Source organism: Littorina saxatilis, linkage group LG16, assembly GCF_037325665.1.
Source record: "Littorina saxatilis isolate snail1 linkage group LG16, US_GU_Lsax_2.0, whole genome shotgun sequence".
NCBI lineage: Eukaryota > Metazoa > Mollusca > Gastropoda > Littorinimorpha > Littorinidae > Littorina > Littorina saxatilis.
Genome location: NC_090260.1, coordinates 50,363,010 through 50,389,449, shown reverse-complemented (window position 1 = coordinate 50,389,449; position 26,440 = coordinate 50,363,010). Strand labels below are relative to the sequence as shown.

The following is a 26,440-nucleotide window of genomic DNA, read 5'->3' as shown; positions in this document are numbered from 1 at the left end:
ACAATACCTGCATTATTCCACAAACATTGATCAATAAATCGTTCTTTTTCTACAAAAAACAAATGTCTATTCTCAATCCACTTTTTTAAAACATGTTGCCAAAATTTCGATTTTATTCTCATCAGACCTACAAACTGTCTCGGGGTGGCAGTATTTCAGAATTTCAGAATATTTTCGTCACGTCGTCAATTGCTGACTTTTAGTGACTAGCGCTCTTTAAGAGGACAAAGACGGAGAAAAAATAAAAAGTAACTGAGGATAGAAAAGACTTAAGCATAAAGGAAGTAGTCAAACGAAACAAAACGATCAAGGAGGAACTGAATATAACTGAGACCATATTCTAACTTTGAAATAAAATAAGGAGTAGGGAGGAGTTAGAATGAGAGTTTGGAGAGCTCCCCTCTGAAAGATACCAGAGAGGGAGCCTCGGCAGCAGCTGCCGGGAGGGAATTCTACACGGGGATGGTAGCCTACGCGGGAAGAAGCTGTATTTGAAATAGTTTGTACGGGCGGAAATTTGGCGAAGTTTAAGGTTGTGGTTGGATCGAGTTCTGCCAGTGCCAGGGGTGAGGTAGGGGTCTGGGGGGATATCTACCAGGTTGTTGATGATTTTGTGGAGCATTGTGAGTTGGGTCTTGGTGCGCCTACTTTCTAGGGTTTCCCATCCGAGTGACTGCAACATGGAACTGACACTACTTTCATAACTACAATCGTGTGTCACATACCTTGCTGCCCTACGTTGAATCTGTTCTACCTTTTTAGTCATCTCTACAGTAGATTGAAAACAACACAGACGACTTCCAAGAACGTCATAATAATGTCTTGGAACTAATTTCCAATTTTGAAAATCTGTTTGCTGCCCAGCATAACAAAAAGGATGTCTGCATATCATGCATGTTTATCATGTTAATACCGCCCATTTCTAATTTATCACACAAAACTGTCCGTTTAACCTTCTCAAATGCTGTAGTGTTTGAATACTTACGTTTCCACAGAAATTTAAAGAGGATAGTGAAGCACTTTTGTCGGAGCAAAGAGTGCCTGAAAAACGTATACAAACTGGAATATCAAAAATGTTTTAATTATGCACAATTTACTGCTAGTACTCAGATTTCTTCTTGACCACATTCCAACAATTCTTTCAATTCTATCAAAACGTTTTGACCAGTTTTCTTCAATGTCAGAAGCAACAATATCATTCCTAAATATAATACCCAAAATCTGTAACTGTTTTGTCCATTTTATAGTACAACATTGTTCTGGGCTGTTTTTCATGGATCCCAACCACATTGCTTCGGTTTTATTTTGATTCAAATTTAAGTTTGAAATATACGAGAACTGTTTTACTATCAATAATACCTTTTTTTTTTTTTTTTTTTTTTTTTCTTTCTTTTTTTTTTCTTTTTTTTCTCTCTTTTTTTTTTTTTCTTTCTCTCTTTCTCTTCTCTTTTTTTTTTCTTTTTTTTTTTCTTTTTTTCTTTTTTTTTTTTTTTTTTTTTTTTTTTTTCTTCTTCTTTCTTCTTTTTTTTAGGAGATCAGACATGGTTAATCACTACTATCAATAATACCTGTTGCAGGTCGTGTTTGTCTTTGAGAAACAGTGTTACGTCGTCTGCATACATTGCCAGTTTTAACACATATTCCATATTTCTCTCTCGATCAAATGATGGAAAATTCAGTCCTTTTATGGTCTGATCACTGCGTATTTTAATGGCTAGGAGTTCAAGGCCAAGGACGAAGGCCATCGGAGAAAAATTACACCCCTGACGGATCCCAGTTAATACGTCGAATTCCTCGGAAATCCAACCCACGTAATTAATACAACTTGTGGTATTATTCATTAATACTTTTACCCAATTTAAAAAATTTCCACCAAAACCAAATTTTTTAAATGCCCAAATCATATATTCCTTTGATATTGAATCAAAAGCTCGTGCAAAATCCAGACCAAGGAGAATGCCTGGCTTATTATTACAATTCATAAAATCTGTTACATCATCAATTAATCGAATAATATCACTCGCTTTTCTGCCTTTAATGAAACCAACCTGGTCCTCTGATATAATACTAGAAACAACAGACCCAAGGCGATGTGCCAGACATTTTGCAAATATTTTGTAATCAGTATTAGTGAGAGAAATGGGTCTCCAATTATTTAAATTATCTCGTGATAGATCCTTTCCTTTGTGAATTAAGGATATCACCGCCCTTTTTTGTGTAGGAGACATCTCTCCAGCTTGAAAAGATGCGCTTAAGGAGGCAAACACCATATCATTCACTTTAGACCAGACAAATTTCATAAAACTGGCTGTGATGCCGTCCAAGCCCGGCGCAGAGCCGTTTCTCAATGATCATACCGTCTAAACATGTTCCTCGGATAGCAACGTCATATATTCGCACTGTCCAATGTAGCGATGGGCTTTAAGGTAAATACTTTAGCAGTTAATGACGTCCTACTGGTTGGATGACTAACGCAGAACTTGGTATACAACTTTTTATTAGACGCATGCATATATCATATGTGCCAAACTCCATTGCAAATGCTTAACCCGTTCATGTCAATACCAAACACGTTATTTGCAACCATTTTGTATACTCAAGCGAAACGTGTCACCTTGTTTCACAGGTCATCGAGAAGGTATTTCGGACGCTAATAATGCCGCAAAATGGACGTACACACTGCAGAAACATCGGCACGCTTTCACTGAAAAGTGCAGCATGGACCTGATCACTGCAGCCCTGGGAATTGCTTAAATCCTGTCCCACTCAATTATCGGGATGTTCCTGTGGTACACTATGCACTTTGTCTTTGTATCAGAGAGTTGTAATGTTAATTTGTAAGGACGTGCTTTCCTGAAACAAATGAAGAGCTGCAGTGTTCTCTGCCCTGGATTGTAGCTTGCCCGTCGTAAATCAGCAGTAGATCTGCGGGTACTGTGTTCATTTGGAAACCTATACCATCCGCTTATCTGTCTTTTTCACTGCAGACACTAAGCAACAGGTACCTGCCATGTGGTCACTTTTTCCACTGCTGTCCTCAGTCTTATACTTTTCATCAAGACTTGTCACCATACCGAGTGGAAGTCGTCATGTGGCTGAGGCTGCGTCGATCTTGTTACTTATCCTCCTTTCTGAAACAAAAGGCAAAATGCGATTTGTTGTGATGACTACAACCTACACAAATATAAACAATGTTTTGATACTGAATAGTCGGGTTATACAAGCCACTTTACTTATGCAGCATGGGAACCCTACAATATATGCGAAACATGTCAACTGACTGCAGCAGCCTTATTCTTAAAATAATTCTGTCGGTCAACACAGTCAACACACTATTCACAGTCCATTTTGAGGAGCAATTGAGGTACTCTCCAGTGGTGGATTTAGGGGAAGGGGGGAGCGAAGGGGGCCCGGGCCACCCCTTCAGGGAAGAGAGAGGGAGAGAGAGAGACAGAGAGAGAGACAGACAGAGAGAGAGAGAAAGAGAGAGACAGAGAGAGACAGAGAGAGAGACAGAGAGAGACAGAGAGAGAGACAGAGAGAGAGACAGATATAGAGAGAGAGAGAGAGATGATTAAATGACAGTTTCTGAGCTCAGGTGGCCCTAGATTGCAGCATTTTGCTTCCTTGGAAGAAACAAAATCCGGGGGGGGGGGGGGGGGCATGCCTCCGAACTACCCTAGCATGTTCGGGCGCTTTGCACCCTCAATTCAGGCCTTCGCGCCTTCAAATTTGTGCAAAAACGTTTGGGTGTGCAGAATCACATGTGCCATGATGAAGAACAAACATCCACAGCAAGCTTTCTTTGCACGACTGTCGTTGTCTCAAAAGCTCGCATTCTACCTGCTGTCCAAAAGAAGCTAATCTTTCGTGTTGCTGCCTTGAAAGAAAATGCCAACAAAGCCAAGGAAGCTGTTGCAAGGTGAATTTACCAAGCGTTACAAACATTAGCGAATCATGATAAGCTTTGTGCGTAAACAGCAAACAGCACAATCAAAGAGGAGTCTGGAATGAAACGCAATACAGATCTAGGTAGATCCAGCTTTCAAAGGGGACACCCCGAAGCGTCCCGGTACCAAAGCGTCCCGGTACCGAAGCGTCCCGGTACCAAAGCGTCCCGGTACCGAAGCGTCCCGGTACCAAAGCGTCCCGGTCCCGAAACGTCCCACTATAACGCGTCACAGGACTTAGACTTTTTTTTTATATAAACCTTGAATGACCTTGATTTGACCTTGACTTGACTAACCATTTTTTTTTTAAATTTAATCTTGACCTTGATTTGACCTTGACTTCACTGATTTTCTTAATTTTGCACAGACCTTGATTTGCTTTCGGTAAAAAAAAATCACTTTTTGTCCAACTTTTCCCCAACTTTACTTTAGATCTGTACTCACAACACACCAATTTGGAAATACTGTACCCGTGTGGACAAGTTCGGGGGAAAAGTCCGTAGGCTTCCGTTCACAAGAGGGATATGTCTGTTATCACACACGCTTTCTGGCTTCACTAAGCGTGAGCGTCGGAAAAAGTCTTTTCAGTTCTGCCTCCGACTTTTAAATTGTATCATTTGGGTTAATTTGGGTTTGTTTGGGTTCATTTGGGTAATAAAAAACGCTCGCGCTGGACCCGAGTACTCTTCAGACTGGCTCGCTCCCCCAGTATGAAAGTGTTTGTCTTGTGCACGTTTAAGACCAAGTGATTGCTCTGTGTGAATTACAGGCATTCCCTTTGCTTTATAAATACATTGGCATGCGAGCCGAGGATGTGCGTGGTGACTGGTACCGGGACGCTTCGGCACCGGGACGCTTCGGTACCGGGACGCTTCGTGCCCTACTGCGCGGGAGCGTCCCGAAGCGTCCCGGTACCAAAGCGTCTCGGTACCCCTGTGACGCGTTATAGTGGGACGCTTCGGCACCGGGACGCTTCGGCACCGGGACGCTTCGGTACCGGGACGCTTCGGTACCGGGACGCTTCGTGATGTACCCCTTTCAAAAACTGTCTTTCAAATTGAAGGAAGTTGTTTAAAGGCACCAATATTTACAGACAGAACCATGACAGAGCATGTTTTGAAACTGAGGCAAAATCGTAATAATTTTTACTTTGAGAACAGATTCATTCCGTTTCCTTATTTCTGCATGTTCAAAGAAATGGTGGACAGTTTTATACGGGCAGAGTAAACTTGAGACTCTACTGCAAGTCTTGACATTCACATAAATCGAACCAAGAACAAACCGGCACAGTTGTCTAGTGGTAAGGCGTCTGCCCCGTGATCGGGAGGTTGTGGGTTCGAACCCCGGCCGGGTCATGCCTAAGACTTTAAAATTGGCAATCTAGTGGCTGCTCCGCCTGGCGTCTGGCATTATGGGGTTAGTGCTAGGACTGGTTGGTCCGATGTCAGAATAATGTGACTGGGTGAGACATGAAGCCTGTGCTGCGACTTCTGTCTTGTGTGTGGCGCACGTTATATGTCAAAGCAGCACCGCCCTGATATGGCCATTCGTGTTCAGCTAGGAGTTAAGCAAACAAACAAACACACAAACAAACAAACCAAGAACAAATACATCCAAACATTACAGGCAGTTTAGATCAACTCATTTCACTAGAGGTGACTGCCTAGCACTGTTTTTGATATCAGTGTCTGCTGAAATAGAAAGAAATTAACCTTTGCCGGATGCCGCTTTTGACTACACACTCCCGACGATGCGGGTTTGTCTGAACCAAAAATTTGAAAGAGGGTTTTTACCGTTTATTCCTCTAACGACGATGCGGGTTTGTCTGAACCCATACATTTGAAAGAGGGTTTTTACCGTTTATTTCTCTAACGACGGGGTGGGTTCAGGGTAACCCACAGCGCTACTTCAGTGGTTGCATCGAGTTTCTCCCTTCACCGACCTCTTGCAGGGGAGGGAGAGGGGGAGGGAGAGGGGGAGGGAGAGACTGAGAGACTAAGAAAGAAAGAGAGAGAGACTAAGAGAGAGAGAGAGACTAAGAAAGAGAGAGAAAGAGACTAAGAAAGAGAGAGAGAGAGAGACTAAGAAAGAGAGAGAGACTAAGAAAGAGAGAGAGAGAGACTAAGAAAGAGAGTGAGAGACTAAGAAAGAGAGAGAGAGAGACTAAGAGAGAGAGGGAGACTAAGAAAGAGAGAGAGAGAGACTAAGAAAGAGAGAGAGACTAAGAAAGAGAGAGAGACTAAGAAAGAGAGAGAGACTAAGAAAGAGAGAGAGAGACTAAGAAAGAGAGAGAGACTAAGAAAGAGAGAGAGAGACTAAGAAAGAGAGAGAGAGAGAGAGAGATACTAAGAAAGAGAGAGAGAGACTAAGAAAGATAGAGAGAGAGAGACAAATAAAGAGAGAGAGAGAGACAAATAAAGAGAGAGAGAGAGACTAAGAAAGAGAGAGAGAGAGAGAGACAAAGAAAGAGAGAGAGAGACTAAGAAAGAGAGAGAGAGAGACTAAGAAAGAGAGAGAGAGACTAAGAAAGAGAGAGAGACTAAGAAAGAGAGAGAGGGAGACTAAGAAAGAGAGAGAGACTAAGAAAGAGAGAGAGAGAGAGAGACAAAGAAAGAGAGAGAGAGAGACTAAGAAAGAGAGAGAGAGAGACTAAGAAAGAGAGAGAGACTAAGAAAGAGAGAGAGACTAAGAAAGAGAGAGAGAGAGAGACTAAGAAAGAGAGAGAGAGAGAATAAGAAAGAGAGAGAGAGACTAAAAAAGAGAGAGAGAGACTAAGAAAGAGAGAGAGAGAGACTAAGAGAGAGAAAGAGAGACTAAGAAAGAGAGAGAGAGACTAAGAGAGAGAGAGAGAGAGAGAGACTAAGAAAGAGAGAGAGAGAGACTAAGAGAGAGAGAGAGAGAGAGAGACTAAGAAAGAGAGAGAGAGACTAAGAAAGAGAGAGAGAGAGAGACTAAGAAAGAGAGAGAGAGACTAAGAAAGAGAGAGAGAGAGACTAAGAAAGAGAGAGAGATTAGAGACTAAGAAAGAGAGAGAGACTAAGAAAGAGAGAGAGAGACAGAGACTAAAAGAGAGAGAGAGAGAGATACTAAGAAAGAGAGAGAGAGAGAGACTAAGAAAGAGAGAGAGAGACTAAGAAAGAGAGAGAGAGAGACTAAGAAAGAGCTAGAGAGAGAGAGAGAGACTAAGAAAGAGAGACTAAGAAAGAGAGAGAGAGACTAAGAAAGAGAGAGAGAGAGAGAGACTAAGAAAGAGAGAGAGAGAGAGAGAGAGAGAGACTAAAAGAGAGAGAGAGAGAGAGACTAAGAAAGAGAGAGAGAGAGAGAGACTAAGAAAGAGAGAGAGAAAGAGAGACTAAGAAAGAGAGAGAGACTAAGAGAGAGAGAGAGACTAAGAAAGAGAGAGAGACTAAGAGAGAGAGAGAGAGACTAAGAAAGAGAGAGAGAGAGACTAAGAAAGAGAGAGAGACTAAGAAAGAGAGAGAGCGAGAGACTAAGAAAGAGAGAGAGAGAGACTAAGAGAGAGAGAGACTAAGAAAGAGAGAGAGAGAGACTAAGAAAGAGAGAGAGAGAGAGACTAAGAAAGAGAGACAGAGAGAGAGACTAAGAGAGAGAGACAGAGAGAGAGAGACTAAGAGAGAGAGACAGAGAGAGAGACAGACAGAGAGAGAGACAGACAGAGAGAGAGACAGACAGAGAGAGAGAGACAGAGACAGACAGTCAGATAGACAGACAGTCAGATAGACGGATAGACAGACAGACAGACAGACAGAGCAACTGACAACAGACATACAGACAGAGAGATACGGACAGACAAACAGAGAGACAGACAGTCTCTTGGAGACAAACAGGCAGACAGACACTGTTCCGCCGCTTTGGTAATTATGGGTGTAGCAGAACCCGCGCCGTCGGCAGAGGGATAGTTACAATCACTACTACTCTTTAAAAGTATGGGTATGTGTGAACCCGCGCCATCGGTAGTGTTTATGTAAATTATCATAATCAATTAATTCTGATGTTTTGTCATGTACACACTAAAAATTTGCAGACAGAGAGCAAATTAGGTGTGTGAGAGATACTTAAAATTTCAAAACGATACCTTTAATGGTTCCAGAGTTACAATGATTTTAGTGTGTCTCTGGGTACAGGTGAACCCAGGAAGCACGGCAAAGGTTAAACAAAACGGATTATCAGTAAGCTTACGTGACACGCTGTAAGAGTGGGAGACACTATAATTATATAGATCTGTCTTTACTTACCGGGGACACGACTCCCAGATCGACACTGCGCTTTCGACAGCTCTTCCTTCGCTCACACTGGAAACACGCTGTGCAGATTTCGACAGCTCTTCCTTCGCTCACACTGGAAACACGCTGTGCAGATCAGACTGTTGGAAATCTCCTTTGGTACTATCTTCTTTATCTATTATTCTTGAGCTAAGAAACCGAACAATGTGAAATCGTCTTCGAATGCAGCTCGGTGAGAACTGAAAAGTGAATTTATACCACAATCCTTCACGCGACCTGACCTGATCTTGACCCCTGACCTGGTCTACATACCACACACGACACAAACCAGTCACCTGCTTTTATCCCCCGCAAACCCCCCACCACCCGTTTTCTTTGGATACACACTTTAACTACACACTTTAACTACACACTTTAACTACACACTTTAACTACACACATGCAGACGAAATGTTGATCCTTGCTTCAATACTTTGAAGATGTTGCTTGGATAATAACCAGGTGAAATTAGTATTTCGGTGTTCAGTCAAATGTTAAAGTTTCTACCACAGACATACCTACATGCATACATACTGTCACGGTTTTGTGACATTGATTGAGGAAGAAACTCTCTGTAGGGTGCCTTTCGGAAATTGCGATGCAAAGCGCCTGTGCTTATCGCAACTGTCAAATGGTTATTGCTGACTAGGAAGGCACGAGAATTTCGGTTACCTCCACGTCTGGACTGGGTGTGAGGTGTAATATTGTGTACAAGATTTTCACATGATAAATTCTGCTGGCTTGGCAAGTCAAAGTAAATTGCGCTATACTTTGACGATAGCTGATTGGTTGCTGGAGTCACGTGATGTTTTTGACCAGCTAGGAGAGACGCATTGTGATTGTAACTGCCCATTTGTCATATGCTTTGACACGATAAGGTCGTGGGTTTCTCGTCTAGGAGTTGATGTCAACGTGCCTGTTCTGCGTTGTACAGGAGGGCTCTTAGAACAACGGAGAATTGACCGCCTTTTCCCTACCAGATGTTTTGACGACGAGGTCGTCAAGTATTACTCGACTGAGATTTGGAGGATTTCAACGCGATGGAAGACTGATGAGGTCGACGCGCTTCTTCCGTCAGTGCAGAACGGAGAAGGCTCAGTACGAGGGTTTTGGCTACAAATTCGCCGACGGACGATAGGCCATACACGGAAGCGGTTTCGCTTAAGGAGAGCTACACATTCATAAGGCAAAAAAAAAAGTCTGTTTACGGTAACATAGGGTAAAAAAATAGGGTCGGTAGGTCGGCTTTTTTTTTTCTTTTTTTTTCTCCCTTCTCTATGATGTTTCACAGTTCATTTCTTCTCATCAATCCCTGTTTTTGCCCAACATAACTATTAAGATTATTGTTCAGGAATTTATAGCTGTAACTGTTTTAGTTTGTTTTGAAGTGTTCAATAAATATTATTAGGCAAGCTGTTGTTTTAAACTTTCTCTCTCTCTCTCTCTCTCTCTCTCTCTCTCTCTCTCTCTCTCTCTCTCTCTCTCTCTCTCTCTCACACACACACACACACACACACACACACACACACACACACACACACACACACACACACACACACACACACACACACACACACACACACACACACACACACACCTCATTCTGTGACTAGACAAACAATATTGAGAGACTTATTTTTATTCCTTTAAAAAAAAAAATGGAAAAAATTAACATTTCAAACATCAATAGCACCAAAGGGTTAGGTACTGATAATTTTCACCCCATCCTTTTCATGACAACATTTATCAAGCTTTACAGCTAGCGGGTGTCGAACACCACTGCGTGCATCCATTTTGAAAGGAAGTAACACAAGTGACAACCTTTTACTCCTAACAGTACTTTGAGCTTACCTCCCTTCAGTCGCCTACTGTTTGAGCGCAAACAGCTCTATTTTGGATGCGGTTTATTTTTTTCAGACGATCCATAAAAAAGATTAGGGTCGGGCCTAAAAAACTAGGGTCGGTCGGGTTACCGGAAACATACATTTTTTTGTTTTTGCCTAAGCCGTTTAAGGTAATACATCTACTATATAATACTGGTAGGATTTTCGGTGGTTTTTCGATTCCTGTGACCAAACCGCGCGGATTTGTGCCTTCTCCTTCGGTTGCTATGCCAACGTGACCCAGGAAATCGATTCCGCTAGGTCCCGACTTCCAATTTTGTCCACGAACAAAGTTTGAAGAGGTTTGTCTCGCAAATTTGAGCAGACAACAGTGAACTTTGACCTGAACTTTGACATCGCGGCGAAAGAGATCTGTGATTGGTTCTTCTTCAACTTTCGGTTCGACTAAACACGCGACCGCACCTCAGACGAACCTAGCTGTGTGTTTTATTTCTCTACCCCAGACGAACCTAAAATAATAAGAAGATAGATAGATCTGTTTATCTGTTAATGGAACTCCAAAATATTCCATAGATTTGTTTACTAAATAGTTCGAAACATTATCACCTGATAAGTCGCCGTATAACCTTATAGGTTCCAGCGACTAAATATTTTCCCCCGGTGCAACCATAGACATGTACGTCATCATGATCTCCCCTTAATTTGACCGTTATTTTTGGCTGTCTTAGTGAAATGGTAAGATATATTTCTATGTTTTTTACATGTAAGTGTTCGGAAAAAATACAGTTATAGCAGTTATGTACAAAAATAAGCAGCATATGCTCTTTTCGCCAAAGTAAAGTCCTTTTTTCTTCTGGTTTCTTATATGTGTCACAGCACACCGCAAGCTTTTAGGCGAATAGCAAGTGAGTGGTATATATATATCATCAATTTTATAGTAGGTAACGGTGTAAATTAGTTGCCATGTTCATGTCCATTATACGTTTTCCATATTCCATATGTGTCATTTAATTGTGTGTTGCTTGATGCCATGTATGTATGTGTGTGTGTGTGTACATGACTTTAAATAAGCATGGATTGGATGTGTGCACTCGATTGTGTGTGTGAACCATGTATATATTTTCTGTTGTCAATTACATATGTTATACTATGCGTTTGAATCATTAAGTATTTTAGACGTCATACTTTTTTTCGTATCTTCACGATGGCTTTTTACCCGTTTAAATTTTAATGCTTCCAACTTTCAAAGCGCTGCACGGCTGGGAAGAGATGCGCACTTTTATCACTGTTGTTCATGTAGACGTAATCATGGATTTATGCAAACGTCATACCTGCTGTATTTTATTTTGTTTGTTTGTATAGTCGCGTGCGGTCGCGCAGTCTTTTTGGTCAGTTCCGATTACCTCCCATTGATGCGAAAACCTATATGACTGTTTTTTGTTATTTTTCTCTCTGTTAATTCACCAGTGGCTATGTAACATGTGTTACAGAATTGCACCGGTGTAAGGGTTAACATTTTATTTTTCACCAAGAGAATATAATTCATTATATGCGGGATAATGTGCGGGGGGGGGGGGGGGGGGTGCAAACAACATTTTCACAACCTTATAGGTTCCAGCGACTAAATATTTTCCCCCGGTGCAACCATAGACATGTACGTCATCATGATCTCCCCTTAATTTGACCGTTATTTTGGCTGTCTTAGTGAAATGGTAAGATATATCTCTATGTTGTTTACATGTAAGTGTTCGGAAAAAATACAGTTATAGCAGTTATGTACAAAAATAAGCAGCATATGCTCTTTTCGCCAAAGTAAAGTCCTTTTTTCTTCTGGTTTCTTATATGTGTCACAGCACACCGCAAGCTTTTAGGCGAATAGCAAGTGAGTGGTATATATATATCATCAATTTTATAGTAGGTAACGGTGTAAATTAGTTGCCATGTTCATGTCCATTATACGTTTTCCATATTCCATTTGTGTCATGTAATCATTTAATTGTGTGTGTGTTGCTTGATGCTTGATGCCATGTATGTGTGTGTGTGTGTGTGTGTGTACATGACTTTAAATAAGCATGGATGTGTGCACTCGATTGTGTGTGTGAACCATGTATATATTTTCTGTTGTCAATGTTGTCAATTACATATGTTATACTATGCGTTTGAATCATTAAGTATTTTAGACGTCATACTTTTTTTCGTATCTTCACGATGGCTTTTTACCCGTTTAAATTTTAATGCTTCCAACTTTCAAAGCGCTGCACGGCTGGGAAGAGATGCGCACTTTTATCACTGTTGTTCATGTAGACGTAATCATGGATTCATGCAAACGTCATACCTGCTGTATTTTATTTTGTTTGTTTGTATAGTCGCGTGCGGTCGCGCAGTCTTTTTGGTCAGTTCCGATTACCTCCCATTGATGCGAAAACCTATATAAGAAGATAGATAGATCTGTTTATCTGTTAATGGAACTCCAAAATATTCCATAGATTTGTTTACTTAATTTTTAAAAGATAAGTTCGAAACATTATCACCTGATAAGTCGCCGTATAACCTTATAGGTTCCAGCGACTAAATATTTTCCCCGGCCCGGTGCAACCATAGACATGTACGTCATCATGATCTCCCCTTAATTTGACCGTTATTTTGGCTGTCTTAGTGAAATGGTAAGATATATCTCTATGTTTTTTACATGTAAGTGTTCGGAAAAAATACAGTTATAGCAGTTATGTACAAAAATAAGCAGCATATGCTCTTTTCGCCAAAGTAAAGTCCTTTTTTCTTCTGGTTTCTTATATGTGTCACAGCACACTGCAAGCTTTTAGGCGAATAGCAAGTGAGTGGTATATATATATCATCAATTTTATAGTAGGTAACGGTGTAAATTACTTGCCATGTTCATGTCCATTATACGCTTTCCATATTCCATATGTGTCATTTAATTGTGTGTTGCTTGATGCCATGTATGTATGTGTGTGTGTGTGTACATGACTTTAAATAAGCATGGATGTGTGCACTCGATTGTGTGTGTGAACCATGTATATATTTTCTGTTGTCAGTTACATATGTTATACTATGCGTTTGAATCATTAAGTATTTTACACGTCATACTTTTTTTCGTATCTTCACGATGGCTTTTTACCCGTTTAAATTTTAATGCTTCCAACTTTCAAAGCGCTGCACGGCTGGGAAGAGATGCGCACTTTTATCACTGTTGTTCATGTAGACGTAATCATGGATTCATGCAAACGCCATACCTGCTGTATTTTATTTTGTTTGTTTGTATAGTCGCGTGCGGTCGCGCAGTCTTTTTGGTCAGTTCCGATTACCTCCCATTGATGCGAAAACCTATATGACTGTTTTTTGTTATTTTTCTCTCTGTTAATTCACCAGTGGCTATGTAACATGTGTTACAGAATTGCACCGGTGTAAGGGTTAACATTTTATTTTTCACCAAGAGAATATAATTCATTATATGCGGGATAATGTGCGGGGGGGGGGGGGGGGGGGGGAGGGGTGCAAACAACATTTTCACAAGCACATAACCAACAAAATGACATCGCATGCGCAGCACACAAAGTGCGTAGCACGGGTACCACTAGTTGCTATTAAACGTTGTTGACGAGTCAATGTTTGTGGAATGGAATACTCTCTGTTTTCTCTCCAGGTTAGCGCATAACATGCTCTTTGTGACGCTAAAAGTATATACTGTACATGGTTTTTCGATCAGATCACAGACTATTTATCATGGATTATCGGGAAGAACTTTTCTCAAGTCGATCTCAGTGTGCGTTTGTGGGATACCTCCAGCTTCGCTGGGATTATAATTACCGCACTTGCATACCTACACGTTGCCGCCCAGTTATCGCTGAGATACAACCAAATATACAACTTTGTCATCATTTTCACAAGTTTTCATTCATAACCAGCTGGGAAATAAATCTCATGTTCCCCATGAAACAAATCGAGGTGGTGAATGGCTTTGAGCTTTCAAGTAAAACGTGGATTGTAAGCATTCACTCTCAAAGACCCAATCAAGGTTGATGATTATCGCTGCGATTCATGGTCAATTTGCAACTTATCTCTGTAATCGCAAAATCCACAACGAAAGGTGATAAAACGCTTGAAAGAAAAGGAATAAGCTTAAAGCTTACTGAATAAGATGGAAGCTCTGTGCACTTTCAGTCTGGAACAAAATCTACGAACAAATTACGTTTGACGTCACAGTCAAGTATTACGTGTTATCTCAAACTTGTGACGCGTTGGGGCCCTGGAAATGGCATTCTGAAAAATACGTTCGGAATGATGCGCGCGCTCACAAGTCTTACGTGTCAAGCTTACAGTTTTGCTTCCAGACACTAACTTACAAAGAGAAAACATAGAGTACATATATATACTTTGGAGGGATGTATGTAATGTGCACTGAATTCTGGACATTCGAATTTAAAATGAAATTCATTACCCAATGAATTCATGTCACAACATCTGCATAGCCTATCTTTCCGATCAACATCACTTTTTCTTCCTGATTCATGTTCAAGTTTGTGACAGCTGCATCTGAAGTTGATAAGTACAACTACATACTTGTCCTTTCGAAAATTCGACTTAAAACCTCGAAAAATTAAACATGCCCTCAATTCAGGCGCTTCATGCCCTCAATTCAGGCGCTTCATGCCCTCGATTCAGGCGCTTCACGCCCTCAATTTAGGCGCTTCATGCCCTCAATTCTGGCGCTTCACGCCCTCAATTCAGGCGCCTCATGCCCTCAATTCAGGCGCTTCACGCCGTCAAGTTTGTGCAAAAGAGTGTGGGTGGGCCCCCCCTTCGTTAAGATCCTGGATCCGCCCTTGCACTCTATAGACACTACGTCATGTCAACTCAATCTGTTGTTTGAATAAGGTAGGGAAATGAATGGCCTGTTCAGGCATATAATTGGTTTTACAATCAACAGCCTCATCAGAAAGACCTGCTCTCAAACGCATCTGTTTAGTTTGTTGTTATGATGGGAAGCATAGAATGCATTATTCCCCCCTCTGCTTCTTTACCTCTGTAAACTTGTAGAGCTAGTTATTTTTCGATAATGACCCAGCAACCAAACAAATAACGAGCCAGCAACAGCCTGAATCCTCGATAGTGCAATGGGTTGAGAAGCTGTTCTGTTTTGGTACTACTTTTGCGACTGAAAAGTTCCGAACGCTCTATACGTACGAAATATACATCTCTGGAGCAAACAATACAAACATACCGCATTTAAATTAACAACTACAGGCCTGAACACATGAATCTCCATATAAAATCCATGAGTTAGGTTGTTTTCTGAATCTAGATCTGCCGTGCACAACCGTTCATCACAAGCAAATTTCCAAGGCAAGTAACTCATACTCTAGCCGACAAGAGTAGTTCCCCTTCTTTTAACGCAGTTTCTTCGACAACACTGACTGCAATCCGACGGTCAGTTTTCAACAATATTTCATTTTATAAACAGATCACACGCAACCAAATGCACACATCTCATCAATTTAAACAACATAAAGCGGTTTCATACACTATTTTCCCCAGAAAACTGAACTTCATACAGTAATTAACGTTGGAACACGGGTGCAAAAGTTCGTCTGCTAGTCCCATTTGACGAAAGAACATTATCCTAACCGATACTAAAACATAAACAGAACACACAATATCTGCCTTTACCGCCACAGCAGAATAACAGCATATCTATGTACTTGATTTTAGTCTAAAACAGGGAAAATGACAAGAAGTGTTAACAGAATGGAATGATTTGCACGGAACTATACAACCGCGCATTAATCGATCGCCTGCGCAGGTTGACTGGTTGAGTGATTCGGATTCGATCAAACTTTCGCACAAAAACTCCTGTTTTCTTTGAATAACTAAAGAAAGGAGGAATACAGAGGTTACACACCTCGTCTCAGTGATTATTAAAAATAATGGTCTCAGTTCGCGGTCATGAAAAAGCTCGCTGAAGCTCGCATTTTTCATGATCCGCCAACTTCGACCATTATTTTTAATAATCACTGAGACTCGGCATGTAACCTCTACATAATGCTGGATACATATCTGTGTCTCCAAATATCATTTCAGTCTTAAGTGTTTCTATAATAAAATTCCAAAATAGAATTGCTTCTACTACAGAATGAATTCTATATTGACTTGTATTGCTAGATATTATAGTGTAAATAAACAGTCGCCAGTGATTTGTGTTAGTTACAAGCGCTTACCGCAGTTGTCACTGATGTAGTTGTTCATGGGATCCACAGCGGAGGTGTCGCCATCACACACTGACGTCAGACAGTCGTAATAGTAGTCAGCCAGGGACGTGTCTGACGTTGCCAGGCACTCCGCTTGCGATGGATCAGCAAAGATGGCCACGCACTCCATCGCGGCTTGCTCTTTGTCTTGACAGCTTGTGAATTTGCTGGCCAGGTCCTTGCAGGTCGCACTGCAACATTGACATCAAGTCAATGCTCATCCCGATCGCATTCATGAGCAAAATGTAACTTTAAATTCATACACTGAACAAATGAATACTGAAAGAGTTTGCAAACGTTGATTCTTGGAATCACAGAGTTCGAACCCACGCCGATAGCAACTAACTGGTTTTAAGGCCCGCGCGATACCGACTAAGCTAAATGCCAGCGGAGAGTCACTTTAATAAAAGAAAGCACGTCCAAGCTTATATTTGATACTTTTCTACGTTGTGTTTTGTGTATACGCAACGCTTACGTGTCTCAAACTGCCTTTAAATTATCTCATTTACTTGGACACTTGCACTATTCACTGTGAATAAAACATGTGGCATGTCCTTCTCACTTTGGTGCAAATTAATCCACCACACTCAGCTTTTACTGCCTGAAAACCAGCACATATGTGGAGAAAAGCGACTACAGGAATAATTTGTCTTTTCTATAAATGCAATTTTCTTCTCAAAGTTCATAATGTAAAGGAGAAGAGAAGGCGTAGAGAGCAGAATAAATTATCTAAGTTAGTATTGAAACGGTGTGAAATTAAGATTCACACTCTAAAATCATATTTGTTCTTTCCCTTAGTAAATGGTTTGGAAATAGGTATGATCCAGTCCTTTCTCATTGTTCTCTTGCGGTAGAATGTAATTGGCTCTGACACGATGGCGCCGAAGTGACTGTATTCAAGCCATGGAGGTCGGAGAGGCCAGTCTGTGAACCCTTTTCCCCCCTCTCCCCATGTAACCTTTCTGTATTGACTTTTTAACCCCTAGGTCACTTCTCCTGTCACTAACCCCCTACGCCTTTGTTTGTGCGCGAGGGCAGTCAGCGAGGGCATTGTCTTTTCTACATCCACCTCTCACCTCCCTCCTCCCAACCCCTTTTCCTTTTTGACCTAATTCTTTACTTCTATGTTGCTGTGCTTTTGTTAATAATGCTTGTTACACACACACACACGCACACACACACACACACACACACACACACACACACACACACACACACACACACACACACACACACACACAGACTCTCTCTGTCTCTCTCTCTCTCTCTCTCTCTCTCTGTCTCTGTCTCTCTCTCTCTCTCTCTCTCTTCTTTTCTGTAGCTTTTCTATCATTCTTTCTTTTACCCATGTATTCGATATAAATATGTATTCTGTATTCATTTGTTTAGTAGAATGGAGATTTTATGTTTATTATCTACATACGAGAAGCCTGTTGAATATACACTGTGTTTGATTGTGGTTAACTTGTAACTGCATACGGTTTTTGGTGTGACATGACTATTTTGCGAGGTAATAGTCAGAGGTTTTGCACTTTGTTCGCAGTGTTGATCACCTATGAGTGTTTGGTATCAAATGATGCGTCGTAGAATTTCCATTTTATTGATGTAATTGCTTATAGTGTTTTTGATGTAGTGTTTTTAGTGAGGGGGTTTTTGTGTATTTTTGAGGGATTTTAACTGTAGCTTCTATGGAGGCTGACAGCAGCCTCGAAACTCTCCCCTCCCTCCCCATTTTTTTCTCTGGTCCCAGAGCGACGTTTTCACTGGTTCCTTAGCTGTGACGTCAGGGACAGTCATGGAAAGTATATAGGCTATTGGTTTTTGAGGTTCGGCGGGAGTCTTGGCAACCAACCTGGCTTAAAGGCCAACATCCAAAAGAATTTTTCTCCTGGAGCGACCTAAACTTGAACCCATCGCTCTTCTTGCATGTCTGTTTACTTCGTGTTGCACGCAAAAATTGCGCGACTTCCTTGCCGCGTGGATTGACGAAGCTGTTTTATTCTCGTGACTGAAAACACTGCAGTGCGTGCAGTTGTATTCTGTGGGTTCGACAGATCGGTCCAGTAGTTTGGTCTCAATCGCTCTACACACACACACACACATACACACACTGGCACACACACACACACACACTCACACACACACACACACACACAGGCACACACAAGCTCACACACACACACACACGCACACACACACACCCGCTCGGCTTTTTGTCCCCTCTGCCTCACTGATTTGGTTTTGTGTTTATTTCGTCATTATTTTGTTAGTAAATAGTGAACATTGCTTCAATGCCGAAGCAAAAAACATCATTATTGGTTGTAATGTGCTACCAATTTTAAAACCCGAATATCGTATTACATAGTAATTTTGACAGCAGTTCAAATGTGTACATTAACCAGTTCCCTTCAGCAGACTTTCAGGTCTTTGTAACTGATTTCTGGCCAGGAATTTATCACGCTTTCTATTGTTCATTCGTTTCCTGTGACATCAGCAAACCAGCAAAGTGTGTGTGTGTGTGTGTGTGTGTGTGTGTGCCTTTGGTTATATCGGTTTTTGTTGTTGTTGATGAGTACGTAACAAAATGTAGTCAGTATAATTATATACGTTTGCACCATACCTCATCTCCCGTGAAATATCAACAGAGTTCAAAGTTTCAGTTTGTCAATCTGTATAGTATGATTTGTTTTCAAATACGTTTTGTCTTTCTTTCCTTGTCCTGGTTTGTTTACAGATCATCGTCATTTTTATATTTAGTCAAGTTTTGACTAAATATTTTAACATCGAGGGGGAATCGAAACGAGGGTCGTGGTGTATGTGTGTGCGTGCGTGCGTGTGTGCGTGCGTGTAGAGCGATTCAGACCAAACTACTGGACCGATCTTTATGAAATTTGACATGAGAGTTCCTGGGTATGATATCCCCGAACGTTTTTTTTCATTTTTTTGATAAATGTCTTTGATGACGTCATATCCGGCTTTTCGTGAAAGTTGAGGCGGCACTGTCACGCTCTCATTTTTCAACCAAATTGGTTGAAATTTTGATCAAGTAGTCTTCGACAAAGCCCGGACTTCGGTATTGCATTTCAGCCTGGTGGCTTAAAAATTAATTAATGACTTTGGTCATTAAAAATCTGAACATTGTAAAAAATAAAAAAAAAATTATAAAACGATCCAAATTTACGTTTATCTTATTGTCCATCATTTGCTGATTCCAAAAACATATAAATATGTTATATTCGGATTAAAAACAAGCTCTGAAAATTAAATATATAAAAACTATTATCAACATTAAATTGTCGAAATCAATTTTAAAAACACTTTCATCTTATTCCTTGTCGGTTCCTGATTCCAAAAACATATAGATATGAAATGTTTCGATTAAAAACACGCTCAGAAAGTTAAAACAAAGAGAGGTACAGAGACGCGTGCTATCCTTCTTAGCGCAACTACCTACCCCGCTCTTCTTGTCAATTTCACTGCCTTTGCCATGAGCGGTGGACTGACGATGCTACGAGTATACGGTCTTGCTGAAAAATGGCATTGCGTTCAGTTTCATTCTGTGAGTTCGACAGCTACTTGACTAAATATTGTATTTTCGCCTTACGCGACTTGTTTAATCTCGGAAGATCTAACTAGTGTTCTGAGCATCGCCTAAGTAGACATCAACAAGCATGTACATACTTGATAGATCTTGCCGTTGTCTATCTTTTCCGATATCGTGTCCATTTCCACATCGCAACATTATTGAATATTTGTACCAGTTTCAATTTGTCTGATTCAAACTAGATGTTGAATGACACAGAAATAAAACGATTTCTTCGTGAACTTCAATTTTGTTTGAGTAATATATCAGGTGTACGATACATCTACACAGTTGTGTGTGTGTGTGTGTGTGTGTGTGTGTGTGTGTGTGTGTGTGAGTGTGTGTGTGTGGGTGTGTATGTGTGTGTGTATATAATTATACATGTGTCTGTGTGTGTGAGTGTGTGTTTGTGTGTTTGTGTGTGTGTGTTGTGTGTGTGTGTGTTCTTGAACATAACTACACCCATGTGTTTATGAGTTACATAATTATATATATGCGTTCAGTCAGTCTGCATGTTTCCTTTCACAAAATAAGACACAACATCAAAAATGAATACAGATTTTATATGCAAGGAGGAAATATCAAACCAACCCACACCCCAAACCTAAAGCAGCTCATGACAAACTTTTGGTACACACTTTGCAAAATAAAACTCTAATTTCTAACCAGCTGCATTACACGCTGCCAACAGAGAGAGAACAAGTCGCGTAAGGCGAAATTACAACATTTAGTCAATCTGTCGAACCCACAGAATACAAGAAACTAAGTCCATCTCACGATGAACACGAGCCGAAATCATATGCACTCGACTTATGAAATAGAAAGAAATTAAATACAACGAAGAGAAGAAAAAGTTTGAAAGTACCATTGAACTTCCATGTCGGCGTGTGGCTGAGCTTATAATAGGAATGTTGTTGCAATCTGTTAGGCACTTTTCCTTTTGACAGGTAATTTTTGCATGTACAGCAAAACACGGCCTTTTTTTACAAATCCTAAAGACTGTCGGAAACTTCGCATGCTCTCTTGTGAACGCCATGTGAAACATTGATTTCATGAAACAACAAGAAGAGCAAACGCTCGATCGAGTCACTTTCGCAGTTCTGAATATTATATGAGGCATCAGATGGACAGGAAGAAATTGCTATTCACAACACAATGAGTCACGTTCACATAAAATTTGAGCCCGGTCACTTTTATAGTTTCCGAGAAAAGCCCAACGTTAAGTTGTGTGTTGCCGAACAGAAAAGGCTAGTTATCTCCCTTGTTTTTCTGATAACGTTCGTAAAAGGCTACAGATGTAAATACTTTGATGTAAAGAATAATCCTACAAAGTTTCAATCACATCCGATGAACTTTGTCAAAGATATAAAATGTCTAATTTTTCCTTTGACGCTGACCTGTGACCTTGAAAAAGGTCAAAGGTCAACGAAACCATCGTTAAAGCGTAGAGGTCATTGGAGGTCACGACTAAACAAAATATGAGCCCGATCGCTTTGATAGTTTCCGAGAAAAGTCCAACGTTAAGGTGGTGTCTACGGACGGCCGGCCGGCCGGCCGGACGGCCGGCCGGCCGGACAGACTAACACTGACCGATTACATAGAGTCACTTTTTCTCAAGTGACTCAAAAATCTATGGCATGAATGACAATGGAAAGACGGTCTCTCTCTAATTCCAAGCTCATAATGACAGTTATGAAGTGCTGAATTTAAAAAATCTGTAGATGAAGTAAAATCATTTGAATGTTGGCTTGTTGAAACTTCATAACAAACAGCCACCTCGTCTATATCATTATCTGAAAGAATGCAAACTTCCTTTGAAACACCAACATTTGTATGGAAAACTTCTGTTTCTGTCATCTTTGATTTCATTTGACAACTTGGACTGATGGCATCTTCCAGAGATATATCCATTACTTTCAACTTGCGCCTCTTTGTATTCCTGTAAGCCTGCCACTTATTTATAAAAAGAAACGTTTGATACTTTTACCAAACAGTTAGTATAATGCACGCTCTACCTGTATTCGTCTTTAAATTCTGCAAGACTGAAGCGAAAGAGGTCTGTCTCAGTTTTGTGGTCAGTTTGTTGTGTACATTTACACACGCACTTTCTTATGTCCGACGATAGACGTATACATGTAGTTTACATGTTTATTAGTCATCTATTTGATTGATTACGTGTATGATATGACGGAGAGTCGCATCGGTTTGATGCCGTGAACCCAACCGTGGCTGTGGCTGTCGTTTGAAGTAGCCTACTTCTTTATAAAGATTAATTTACATTCTGACCAAGGCATGTTTGGTACCTACTGAATCCTTGTTGCGTGTAGTTTTACGTGGCACGTTGCCCAAAGTTGTATTCTTGAGGAGCATAAAATAAAACGTGTTACAAAGTTATCTCAAAACTCTGCAGTGACTGCTCGCGCAGCAAGTCAGCTAATTATAGCACGCAGCCTCCACAGACAGCCTCCACTGCAGTGTTTTCAGTCACGAGAATAAAATAGCTTCGTCAATCCACGCGGCAAGGAAGTCGCTCGATTTTTGCGTGCAGCACGAAGTAAACAGACATGCAAGAATAGCGACGGGTTCAAGTTTAGGTCGCTCCAGGAGAAAAATTCTTTTGGATGTTGGCCTTTAAGTGTCTAAATGGTATACCGGACTCCCCACTTAGAGTTACAGGATTGCTTCTGTGCCTGTGGAAAAGGTTGTGGGAGGGTCCCAACCTTAGTACCGAACGGTTGTGGGAGGGTCCCAACCTAGTACAAAGTATTTGTTGTCATCTCTAAATTGTCCTCCGGGGTCTGAGAAACCAACCTGGCTAAAGTGTCAAAATGGTATACCGGACTCCGCCCTGTGGACTGAACTAACAGGGTTAAAAACAAACGTTCCGCAGTCCCAGGTTACCATACGGCGAGTAAAGTGGCGTGGCTTTACTTGTTTACTTTATTTTTATTCAGGCCCCGAACCCCTGCCCACATGTTCAGCCATTTTAGGACTTAGAATATTTTGTCAGTAGTAGCGTATTTTGCTAAGGGTACCTACGGGTCATGACCACATTTTCAGCCATTTTAGGACTTAGAATATATTTTTAAGTAGTAGGAAAATTACAGGAATAGAGTGAACCAATGTACAGATATACTTTATGAAAAGAACCTACGCCTTGTATTGAGTTGTTTTCATGATTTGTTTTGATTCAATACAATTTTGAACTTCACCCGCCTCTTCTTGAGTTTATATTCTGTGTGACAAATGACCTTCAAACACGTATAACATCTAAGACACAGACACAGACAGTTATATTTAATGTGAAGCTCGTCTCACTTTCGGGGTACAAATTGGTGTCAGAAATGTGAAGCTAAGACCGCTCGGCTTTACACATACAATGTCGCTTTTACTTGCCCTTCCTTCGCATTGTCATGCCAGTTGTCTATGCGGAATTTGTACAGACGAAGAACATTTACAACAAATGTAGACGAAACAAGTTACTAGTAGACGTCGACGAGTAGAAGACGAGTGCAAATTTAGTTTAGAAAACAAATAGCCATGTCTGAATAAAATGTTGTGACTTAAATTACCTCTGAACGACATTGTCGTGATTCAGCACGATGTAACTGACGAGCGCGTCATCTGTCATATTCCCTTGCCCCGGAAAGAGGGTCGTCATCGCATTGTTCATGGCGTCAGTCGTTGTCTCGTCCCCTGCATGATATGAAAGCACATGAACACGTGTTTAAACGTGGGGCGTCAGAGAGAGAATTGAATTGAATTGAATGGAACTTTATATTTCAAGGGTGACAGTAATCGCAATGCCAACCTGCTTTTTCTTTATCCGGCTTACTGCATAACACATCAATATAATCAACATGTCCAGCAATCAACAGGACATTTCAAATGCATTATATGATGCCTTGGCAATGATGGACAATTATAACGCATTTTGTGTTTGCCTAATACATGCTCTTTGTGCATTGTGCAGAATCATGTGGTTCAATACAATCAGATAGTACTAATACTTTATCATGTGATTCAATACAATCAGATAGTACTTATACTTTATCATGTGGTTCAATACAATCAGATAGTACTAATACTTTATCATGTGGTTCAATACAATCAGAGAGTACTAATACCGTATCATGTGGTTCAATACAATCAGATAGTACTAATACGTTATCATGTGGTTCAATACAATCAGGTAATACTAATACTTTATCATGTGGTTCAATGCAATCAGAGAGTACTAATACTTTATCATGTGGTTCAATACAATCAGAGAGTACTAATACTTTATCATGTGGTTCAATACAATCAGAGAGTACTAATACTTTATCATGTGGTTCAATACAATCAGATAGTACTAATACTCTGTCATGTGGTTCAATACAATCAGAGAGTACTAATACTTTGTCATGTGGTTCAATACAATCAGAGAGTACTAATACTTTATCATGTGGTTCAATACAATCAGAGAGTACTAATACTTTATCATGTGGTTCAATACAATCAGAGAGTACTAATACTTTGTCATGTGGTTCAATACAATCAGAGAGTACTAATACTTTATCATGTGGTTCAATACAATCAGAGAGTACTAATACTTTATCATGTGGTTCAATACAATCAGAGAGTACTAATACTTTATCATGTGGTTCAATACAATCAGAGAGTACTAATACTTTGTCATGTGGTTCAATACAATCAGAGAGTACTAATACTTTATCATGTGGTTCAATACAATCAGATAGTACTAATAAGCTACTCACAAAAAGTTAAGGATCACTTGCACACAAATTCATAACTTTCCAAATAAGAAAGCCAATGCGTTGGTATTTGGCAAACGTTTAATTCAATGCTTTAGTGATAACGATACAACATTTCCTTCAATTTCGAGCAATCGTTTGGTCTGTACATTTTATCAAAGTGTGTACGTATCGAAATTTGATTTCACATAGTCGTTGAAATCACAAGACATGGCATTCAGATGCTCCCAAAAGTTCAGTAATGCGTGTAACCGCCCTGGCTGTTCTGACATTCGACGCAGCGAGTCCTCATAGAGTTGACCAGGGTGGTGAAGATCCTCTGTGGAAGCGCCTGCCACTCATATCAGCCTGCAGCATCTGGTAGAGGTGCTGAACATCCCTGGGAGGGGGTGGTTGCTCCTCACTTTGCGATCCAACTCATCCCAGAGGTTCTCAATCGGGTTGACATCGGGACTGCATGCTGGCCACTCCATTCTGTTGACTCCAGACTGCTGCAGGAAGTCGTTGACCACCCTTGCCCTGTGGGGGCGAGCGTTGTCATCCTGGTAGACAGCCTGCGGTCCCATCTGCTGCAGTGTAGGCACAGCCAGCGGTCGAAGGATCTCATCCCGGTATCGGAGGCCAGTCAGGTTACCCTGTACATGAAACAAGGGTGTTCTGTGGTGAAGGCTGAAGGCCCCCCAGACCATTACAGAACCTCCACCAAAGGCCACCTTTCTTGGACAGTGGCGTCAATGTAGCGTTTCCCTTGGTGCCTCCAGACCCTCAGTCGGTCGTCGTTGTGGTTCAGGGTGAAGCGTAATTCATCATTGAACAGGACCTGGGACCATTGCTGACGTGTCCACCTCACGTGACGTCTGCAGAAGGCGCGGCGTGCTGCCCTATGGGCTGGAGTTAAACGTGGCCGTACAGCTGGGCGACGAGAACGGAGGTTAAACCCATGAAGGCGATTCCGTGTGGTCTGCTGGCTGATGTTGGTGTTAGTAGCCACCCTCAGCTGCCTTCGAATAATGCTGGAAGAGGCTGTTCTTGTTTGCAAGGCTAGTCGTTCAATGAGACGATCTTCACGTGGAGTTGTCTTCTTTGGTCGCCCAGGTCTGCGTCTTTCCTGGACCCTCCCAGTGGCTGTGGAACGTTGAATCAGTCTGACAATGACCGAGATGGACACGTGAAGTCGCCTGGCCACTTCTCGCTTGGGGACACCATCTTGGAACCATGCAACAGCTCGTCCCCTCTCAAACTCGTTCAATTTTCGTCGTGGAGGTATTGTCAGATAATGCCTAAATCTGGTGGTATGTCTTCTCAAAAAACCAAGCAAGTGACAGCATCTCACACATAAACAGCAGTGCTTGCACGTGCATAATGGTTTTTCCATGTGGCTTGTGCAATGTGTTAGGGTTGAACGGTCCAAAACAAGGTCCTTTTTCGCAAGTTTCCGCTTTTTCTTTTGCTACCAAGCTCAGTAGTAGAGAATCCCGTGCAATTTTTCCCACTAACACAACATCGCCCACTTACAGCTGAATAAGAATTCATAACAATTTGGTTTGACTCAGAAATAAATAACAGTGGCGAACTGATTTTATTGAGCACCTGTTTTCTCATAGTGATCCTTAACTTTTTGTGAGTAGTGTACTTTAACAGCTACAAAACAATTGTACTTACAAGTTGTGCATTGTTTAGAATCATGTGGTTCAATACAATCAGATAGTACTAATATTGTAACAGCTACAAAACAATTGTACTTACAAGTTGTGCAT

At 41.0% G+C, this 26,440-nt stretch overlaps 2 protein-coding genes across 2 annotated transcripts in view; one reads left to right on the top strand and one right to left on the bottom strand.

The window, feature by feature from the left end:
• LOC138951204 (uncharacterized) overlaps positions 1 to 26,440 on the top strand; it is a 336,181-nt gene that overhangs the window by 25,134 nt on the left and 284,607 nt on the right. The gene's annotated exons all lie outside the window — the stretch shown is intronic.
• Positions 1 to 26,440, bottom strand: part of LOC138951197 (uncharacterized) — a 39,775-nt gene that overhangs the window by 3,875 nt on the left and 9,460 nt on the right. Inside the window, exons 5-6 of the mRNA XM_070322850.1 lie at positions 23,499 to 23,622; positions 16,314 to 16,534 (exon numbers count right to left, since the gene is read on the bottom strand). Of these exons, the coding sequence (XP_070178951.1) occupies positions 16,314 to 16,534; positions 23,499 to 23,622 (345 nt within the window). The remainder of the gene's footprint in view (positions 1 to 16,313; positions 16,535 to 23,498; positions 23,623 to 26,440) is intronic.